The sequence below is a fragment of the Cryptomeria japonica genome, chromosome 4 (genome assembly GCF_030272615.1).
Source record: "Cryptomeria japonica chromosome 4, Sugi_1.0, whole genome shotgun sequence".
Lineage (NCBI taxonomy): Eukaryota > Viridiplantae > Streptophyta > Pinopsida > Cupressales > Cupressaceae > Cryptomeria > Cryptomeria japonica.
This window is the reverse complement of record NC_081408.1, coordinates 512,677,796-512,687,079: the sequence shown is the minus strand read 5'-3', so window position 1 is coordinate 512,687,079 and position 9,284 is coordinate 512,677,796. Positions and strand designations below refer to the sequence as shown.

Sequence of the window (9,284 nt, the reverse complement as noted above, 5' to 3'; positions counted from 1 at the left end):
GGGAACTATAAGGATTAGTCACGTCTTTGAATTTTTAATTCTCCTTTTATTTGGTTTATAGCCTTAATGATAAGCTATTAGGAAAAGAGATGAAAATAAGAGAGAAGAATATCAAAAAATAATAATTGCAAGAAGATGTTTCTACACTTTACTTTTCATTGTAGGCTCTTAGATCTTAAATACCTATAGGATATACCCCCAAGATATGAGATGATAAATTTTATCAAATGATATGTTCAATGTAATATAAAGGGGCTTAAATACCAAAATCATGCAATTTTTTCCCTTTAGATTTATATTTAACATCAATATAAAACTTTTCACGGCTTTGGATCTTATTAGAAATTAGTAAATCTAAACATGAGAAATTAGTTCTTGCAACAAGTGTCCAAAATTAAATAGCTCAAAATTCAGCACCATAATATTTCATAAATATATTTAATTCCTAATTAAAGACATCAAGAAAATAAGATAGGATTTGAAAAACAATAGCAACACTTCACTTAACATTTTATCACTTTTGAAGAATTTATATTTGATGATTTAGTATTCCACTAAATTACTAACAAAGTGTGAAAACAATCAAACTGAACTATGACAACATCATAATGTTTTTGGATGTCATGTTTTGTGGCCTATCATGAAATATCAATCCATAATTTTGTGTAGATCATTATTGATAATTTTGTAAACCTAAAAGAATAGTTTCACAAAATACAACAAAATCATAAACCTAGGTATGAAATAATTTTGGTTTAGTCGCCAACACTCAAATCTAAATTGAAAGTATTTAGATATGATCGTAATGTTGTTGAAAATAGTACCATGCTAATCAAATCAAATTGGTGTAAAGAAACTCTACTTCCACACAAAATTTTTTGAAACCATGGAGCTCTCATGATCTAGTAACCGAGATTTTTACCTATTTATATTTATTAAATCACACTAAGTCAAGTGTAAAGAATGCATTTGATGTTAATCTGATTGAATTGAAAAATGTCACTCACACTCATAATCTAGCTTTAACACAATTCTAATACAATTTTGACAACTTCTTAAGAACTATGTTGTTTAGTTAATAAATTTGGAAGATGATTGAGCCAAGATACACAAACAAAAATCTATAAGTTGACCTATGCTAGATATCCATGACATTTAAGATTTATTTATTTTAAATATTTACATGGTATAAGTTATTCTTATATAATTTTGCACACCATGTGAGTACTTTGAACAACATGCAAAATAAAGCTCTTATATAATATTAGAATATAACTCAAAATAACACATAGGAGAAATCTGATGTATAACATTGTAAATCTTTTTTACTGGTGTTGCCGCAATGTCGTCCGCCCTAAGGCCGTTTGCAACTATTGTTGTCACTGTCGGTGCCCTAAGGATGTCAGCTGGTGATGTTGTCCAGTCCCCCGTTTCCCCTGGTGCGGCTAGTCCTGGTGCTGTGCATGGGAGCTCTGCGGAGGTTTCGGATGGTGATGCAGTGCTTCCAGCACCCTTTGCTGTTGATCGGGGTATCCATGGCTTAGGGCCTGTGGCGGTTTCTGTTTGCAAACCTTTGGTTTTCAAGTTGTCTGCTGATACTGACATGGAGATCATCCACACTTCCCCTGTGTTTGAAGCTCATGGTCTGATCTGTAGGTTTTGGGGTTTTTGGCCAAGCCTTCCTCAACTGCACACTTGGATCTCCCAAAGCTAGGAATCGATCATAAAAGGTTCAGTTAACATTTTTCCCTCGGCCAAGGGTTTTTTCATTGCTAAATTTGAATTTGCAGAAGACAGATCGAAAATCTTAGGGATTAATCCTTTCAGCTGGGAGGACAAATATGTTTTGATGGTTAAACCCTGGTTCTCAATCTTTAATCCATCTATTGATTCATTTAATGAGATTCTTATTTGGGTTAGGCTCCCCAACCTTCCCCTTCATCTTTGGACGGATTCTCTGCTAGAGGAAGTGGGGGAGGCTTTAGGTGAATTCCTAATGATTGATAAGGAATCTTACCAAATTTATCATTCTACTTATGCTTGTATTTTGGTTAACATTGATGTCTCTAAAGGGCTTCTAGCTAAGTTAGAGATTGAATCTTCCTTGGGATCTTGGGTCCAACCACTCGACTTTGAAGGTATCCCCTTTAGATGTCGAAAGTGCTTCCAGACTAGACATGTTGTTGCAGGGTGTGAAACAGATAAAAATAAAAAAAGATCTGCTTCTTGGTGGAAAGGTGCATCCTCTGAACACTATTTTGTTAAAAAGAAAAGCTTCTCCCAGGTGGTGGCACAAGTTCCTCAGACTGAGGGTACGCCTCTTGTTTCTGGTGTTGCCTTGCCTCGAGAATGTGTGAATGCCTGCGGTGGCATCCCGAGTGATCGTTTGAAAAATGATGGATCTTCTTCTTTGATGGATGACCCTCCCACATCTCAGATTGTTGTTGGATCTTCTGCTGTCTCTGCCTCTCTAGATGCTGGCTCTGTTCCTCCTGATGATGGGAGGTCCTCTATTCTGGACCCATCCTCTTGGCAAAAGGCTGCTACTAGGGTTGAGGAGGGATGGATTACTGTTAAAAGTAAAAAATCTAAATTGTCCCAGTCCTCTTTTGATATGACCCTTCAATCCCATAAGGGTAGGTCAAATTCTTGATCTTTCCTGGTTGGGGTAGAGCTGTTGGTTTTTTACAGCTTGTTGGTTTTTGGTGGGGGTTAATGTTGTTCCCCTTCTTTTGATTGGCTGGGCCAAATCTCTTTTGTGTTCTATTTTTTTTTAGTGGTCTTTCAAGTTTATCTTTCGGTTCGGGTTGCAGGTCCTTCTAAAACCTGTCTTGTATAGGGTTTCTGGTCCCTTTAAAACTTGCTTTTACTTAATCAAAAACACATAGGAGAAATCCCTTCAATGTTGCATTATGTGCTCTAACATAACCACTATTAAGGGTGAAAAAAAACAAAAAACTCTTTGTCTATTTATTGTAATGCATTAATGTTTGAAACTAATGTACATTGCAAGCTAGAAATACCTGACAAACTATAAGACCTAAAACATATTACAATCTTATATTAAGAAGTAATTAGATGCACCCAATGTTGGGCCTAATTGGATATATTGTGCAATGATATCACCAAACTTTGCAGCATTATACATTTTTGGATGTTCTTCATGTATAAGTTCTTCAGGAGCCTTAATTTCTACCTTGTCTTCAAAGGTAAAAAAGAAGGCTATGGACAGTCGATTCTTCTTTTGTTTCAATCCTCCATACACCACACGATGTTCAGCACTACGGTATCTACAATTACTCCACATCTATCACATACAAAAAATAATTGAAAAGATTTATAAATCAGACAAATAAAAGAAAATAATATATATTCTTAAAAATAAATATTATTATAATTAAAACCTTAATACTTCGAACATTATAAAATACTCATATAAGCTAATCCATTACATAAAAAGTACAATTTTTAATATGATTAGAAAATTCTCTAGAGACATTCAGAAAGAAGTGACTTACTCATATAGAAGGTACACATGAATTTAAATAAATAAAAACATATTAGAACTAAAATGGATTTTTTCAAAAAAAAATTCCTACCTGTAAGCAATCACCAAGGTTAACAACAAATGATCTCTTCGAAGGTTTAACATCAATCCAACACCCTTCTTTTGTTCGGATTTGAAGACCCCCAACATCATCTTGGTATAAAATTGTAAGAATGCCTATATCTGTATGACTTATAGAAGTCTTATAAGCATTTTGAGGCTCTTCCTCATCCTTCTACTATCGAACATATCCTTCTATAAAACTTGTAAAAAGATCTGATTTATAGTACTTCGACACAGCCAACCCCAAACTCAGCATGATGAGTTGTATGATCCTCTGAGCAAGACTCATCATATTAGAGTTATATGTATGAGTTATCTCTCTGCATATTATAATAACAATTATCAATTATGACCCACTAAAATGTAAGACATTACAACAATAATATTTTGGTAAAAAGCTTATTTAATTGCAAGTTCTTTGTGCACAAGGTAGCTAGCACTGAAATATAGTGAATAAGAATGCACATACCGGAATTGATGATTTCCACGAGGCCATAGCTTTGTGCGGATCTGATCAACTGAATTGGGTAGAACAGTGTGACCAGGGAAATGCATGCTCTCAGGCATTGAATCTTTTCCACCACCTCCTTCAATGGGTGTGGAATAACCTGCAGTAGGAATGGGAAAATCGCTCTTTTTTTCACCTCTTCTGGCAGGGAGAACATATCTCTGGATGCACAATCCATCTTCTGAATAAGAGCTCTGTCCACTCCATGGTTTACTACATGGAAGAAACCCAGCTCTTGACAAGCCTCTCTCAGTTTTTTCAACTCATTATTTCCTTCCAGATGAGAAAGGTTTTGTTCCTCTCCAAAAGTGGAGGGAAGGAGAGAAAGATCAATGACTGGAAGATCAGAAGCCATGATCACTCTTTTCTGATGTGAAGGTGAATTTGTAAGTTCAAAAGCTAAAGAGATGTGTTGTTATATAACAGAAAATTTTCATATGTGAGGGGGGCCCTCTATTATTGATTGTTATGTTCAATAGCTGGAGAGATGCGCTGTTAACTAATCGATTATTGAAGTTGGTAAAACAGTTCTATAATATTTTTATATTTACTGTCACGTGTCTGGCTCATCAATTATTGAAGTTGGTAAAACAGTTCTAATTATCTTTATTTAACTTTTTTATGATTAACTACATATGAGATCAGTTTTTCTTAAGATTTCCTTTAGAGTTCCCTATCTGGAGTGGTTTTTAATTGAAGTTAATTTTATTTTATATCTGTGTTTGTTCATAGTTAATTCATGTAAAGATTAGAAAGAGCAGAGAAAACAATAACAGAAACAGAAAAGTAATAAGAAGAGACAACACACGATTTATCGTGGTTCGGCAAATATGCCTACATCCACACTCAAAGCAGGGAATAACTTCTATTAATCAACTCCCAATTCTAATACATACATGACTGCACTCAGTCATTTATACAATCACATTCAGATGTGAAATGAATAGTTTGGGGAAGTCGAATGGTCATGTGACTGTTGGGCTTCACATCCCAACAATCTCCCCTGTGAAGGCCAACTGGCACAGCCAATGCACTAGCATCCCTGCTTCCATTTTTGAAATTCACATTAAAACCAACCTACTAGATTTTAGCTTCGCAAACTCTTGTTCACATACACTTCGAATTAGCCTTTTCCAAATCAAAGCATAGTTAAAAACACTATCAGGCACAAACTCACTCATTATGCCAAAAACCGAAACACCACTTTGTCCCAGTTTAAAATACATTTCTTCATCACCATCACCTAAACTCCCCCGTAACAAAATATCTACCGATTCACAATTACTGGATTCTAATATCCAAACATAAAACTCAGACCTTACAAGGAACAAAACAATGGCATTATTTTCATCATCAAACAACTCCATCAGATTGTTATCACGAGTACGAGTTCTCTCACCCTCAAGTTGTTCATTATCAACGTTGGCACTATCATCCACATCCATCCAATCAGGTTGGCGAATGTCAATGCATTCTGGTCAAGATAAAACATCTCCTCCTCCATTAGAATAAGCATCAATAGATTCAATAACATTTTCATTCACTCCATGTGACGCCTGAAACCGCTTGGAGCGATGCCCATTGTCTTCTGCTCCTATCAATGGTCGCTTTCGCTTCAAACCAGAAAACTGACTTTTATCATTTACTATGTCATCTAAATCCATAGGCTCATAGGCTTCTATGAAATTATCTGCACAAAGGTTGTCATCATTATGGGAGTCCCTCTTTATTTTCACCAAGGCCATGCCATCCGCAGAGCTCTCCAAAGCTAAAATTTCTCCCAGGCCTCCTTGCCCTGCTACCTCACTCCAATCTGCACCCTCCTCATCCTGGGAGTTAACAACAGATTTAGCTTGGGTCTCCAATGGCATACACTCTTCCTCCCACAATCTCTTGAGTTCATCCTCTTCAACAACAACCACTTTTTCAACATCTTTCAGCTTAGAAATTCCAACATCTATACAGGGACTATCATGGCGTTCAACCTGCACTACACGAATGCCAACAACTTCCTGACCATTAACGGTTTGGCCAATAAGTGCCAAGGCTGGCTCAAGGGGAGAGCAAATAAGAATCCCAACATCCTTTTCCTTCGCTGGATTCTCCTCTTCAACTAAGTCCCCCTCTTTCTTCCAACCATCCCACCAATGTACGCGGCGCTTGAAACATAGTTTTACATGGAACGTAAAACTACCATAGAAGTTATAAGTTTTACCTTCTCCTTCTTCCTCCATCTCTGCTCAAGCCAACATGGCTCTGATACCAATTGTAAAGATTAGAAAGAGCAGAGAAAACAATAACAGAAACAGAAAAACAATAAGAAGAGACAACACACGATTTATCATGGATCGGCAAATATGCCTACATCCACAATCAAAGCAGAATAACTTCTATTAATCAACTCCCAATTCCAATACATACATGACTACACTCAGTCATTTATACAATCACATTCAGATGTGAAATGAATAGTTTGAGGAAGTCGAATGGTCATGTGACCATTGGGCTTCACATCCCAACAATTCAGACTGTCAAACAGATCCTCTCCCCATTGGGGATTTATTGGTAGATCCTGTCTCTATGTAGATTATAAACAGATCATCTCCCTATAGTTGCATTTGCTTAGCAATTATATTGTGTTATATTAGAAGATCCAGAAGAGTGCTCCAGCCTATGAAAGCTCTAACTTCTAGATAGTTTATATATTTTACCATATGAATCTGATTCCAAATAAATAACAAGATTATTACTAAAGGTCATGGATTTGTCATCCTAGATCTTTACTTTTCTTTCTATGTGAAAATATATTTGTACTAAATAAATAAAGAAATCAAGAAAAGTTGATGCGTTGCATAGGAGCTAATCAATGTTTTTTTTAATACCAAAAAGAAGTAAATTTTTGAGATTTATTGTTTGATGTGGGGTTATTGAGATCTTCCTTTTGGTGAAAATATTTATTATGGGTAGTTCTAAGATTTCTTTATTGGCATGTGAAGAATGTATGCACCGCCCCATATAAAATGCCTTCTGAAAGTGTAGAACATTGTGCTTCGCATATCAGGAAAACATATAGAAAAGGAAATGGGAAAACGATAAAGACCACCAAAATCAATACACGTATATATTCCTTCTCATAGCAAGTCAGTACACTAAAAAATAATTCAACAAGGGAACTGTTTGGGCCACCACCACCATTCTTGTTGACGACCATCACCACAAATTTGATTGTCTAAGTCATTGTGGGCACACATTGGGATTGAATTAGTGAAGAAGATTGATTCATGAAAAGTGGGGTTCAAAAATTAAAGACTATAAAGGTATGTCATATAATAATTTGAATCTGTATAGCACAATGATTTTTTCGCTGATTTTTTTGTGTTTTAATAACATTCTAGAGACATAAAAAATGGGCAAGTGAAAATCTTATGAAAATCTATCATGTTATGTGGATTTGAATTATCATGCGACATGCCATTTTGTGTGGAGAGTAGTCATATTTTTTAGATCATGTGATATTTACTTGACACTAATCATCACCCTCAATTTTAATGGTATTTGTGTGGTTTATTATTTTTTAATGTTTGAACAAATGAAACGAATTAATGGAATATTAAAGTACCCATGTAAATTTTCATAAATGTGCAAATGTAATTCAATTTTTATTTTATTACTCTTGTTGAGCCTTGAGGTGGTGTCTATATAATCTTTATGTAAGAATATTTTAAGTTGATGATTAAATGTATATTAGCAAAATAAATATTTATTTTTTTAAGTTTTGAAGTTTGTAATAATATGAGTTACAGCGTGTGGTTGTATTTTTTATGTTTTGAGTCATAAAAATCTTTTGCATTACTATAGGAGTTAATTACATGTGGTATTATTGTTACTTTTAGAGTATAAGTGGATGTGAGTAGAATTACTTATGAAGATGTGATGAACCCTTATGGTACCATTATAAGAATAGTTCTTCACTAGGAAGTGACACATCATCACACGAGGCTTATGAGTGCATATTGTTAAATTCTAGATTGGCATAAGATTATTTTGATGCTCATTCAACTACTTTTTAGGTGTGAGAGTGATCAAAATATTTGGGCTATTTATAGAGGAGTTGATTAAGTATCTCATGAAGATGAAAGACTATTTTGAGTATGAATATATTAATGAGACCCCTAAAGAGTGACGGTATCACACATTGTAATGCTCCAAGACACACACTTGAGGTGTTAGCTAAATAAGTTTTTTAAGAAAAGCATAAAACCATAAGATTATTAATAATGTCTTTTATTATATTATTATTATTATTATATTTATTTATTAATTAATTAAAATTACTAAATATTTGTCTCTAAACCTACAATCCAAAAATTCCTTCTTTTCTTCATGGACTTGAAACCTCAAGGTTTTTCCAAGTCCATAATCCTTTCCACTCCTTGCTATCTAGCTTGACAAACAAAATTATAAAATTAATGCATAAACTATGGGTTTTAGCTAAGACTTCACCTAATTCCAGATAAAAATTCTTGAGATTGACCTCTAGTACTTGCAATGACATTATAGAATTTAAGGTTTTACATGAACTTGGGAATTTTTATAGGTCCAAGGTTCTACCCAAGCTTCAAATCTTCAAACACTACTATGATACTCCTTCATGGATTCAAGATTTGTGCGAGGTTCTGACACCTTCAAATTTTGCAAATCTGAAGTGCCTATGCACTTTGAGCTTGGCAACAGTGACTAAATCTACTCCCTATATCATCTTCCCTGAAGCCCATTGTCGGTGATTTAAATTTTGCAATCTGTTGTTTTTTTCTAAAACTATGTAGTACAAAGTTTTGGGGACATATGGTAGTAGGCCTGTTTAGTTTTGTGGTTGTTTAATGAGTTTTGACATACTTTTTAATGCATTCATGACTAGGCCAACCTAGATTTAACAACCCAAAAAAGTTACAAAGTTGAAAAGTCAAAGGGCAATCACTTTCTTGGTTTGGCCTCAAATGTTTCGAGTTTTAGTTTCACAACAACCAAGCTCATATGACATATTAACGAAAAACTTTTTATTGTCTCACAACACCCTCCAACTGGTCTATTTGTGAAAGAAGTGTAAAAGTTATGCTTCCAATTCCACTTTCGACATCAAAAGCACATTTACTTTAATTGATAATG

At 34.7% G+C, this 9,284-nt stretch overlaps 1 protein-coding gene across 1 annotated transcript; it reads right to left on the bottom strand.

The window, feature by feature from the left end:
- Positions 1 to 3,058: 3,058 nt before the first annotated feature.
- Positions 3,059 to 5,563, bottom strand: LOC131049054 (probable 2-oxoglutarate-dependent dioxygenase AOP1). Its single transcript, XM_059219242.1, has 5 exons — positions 5,234 to 5,563; positions 4,080 to 4,279; positions 3,812 to 3,930; positions 3,600 to 3,730; positions 3,059 to 3,307 (listed from the first exon to the last, which is right to left on the bottom strand). The coding sequence occupies exons 1-5, from the start codon at positions 5,561 to 5,563 to the stop codon at positions 3,059 to 3,061; spliced, it is 1,029 nt and encodes a 342-aa protein (XP_059075225.1).
- Positions 5,564 to 9,284: the final 3,721 nt, after the last annotated feature.

Bases quoted from the DNA above. Each gene is read 5' to 3' on its own strand.
- LOC131049054 (XM_059219242.1), bottom strand. From the start codon at position 5,563: ATGGATGTGGATGATAGTGCCAACGTTGATAATGAACAACTTGAGGGT. The intron at 4,280-5,233 runs GTATGTGAACAA...TTGTGCATCCAG, and splicing joins GGAAAAGGCTAATTCGAAGT to AGATATGTTCTCCCTGCCAG. The intron at 3,731-3,811 runs GTTTTATAGAAG...TAAGTCATACAG, and splicing joins TAAATCAGATCTTTTTACAA to ATATAGGCATTCTTACAATT.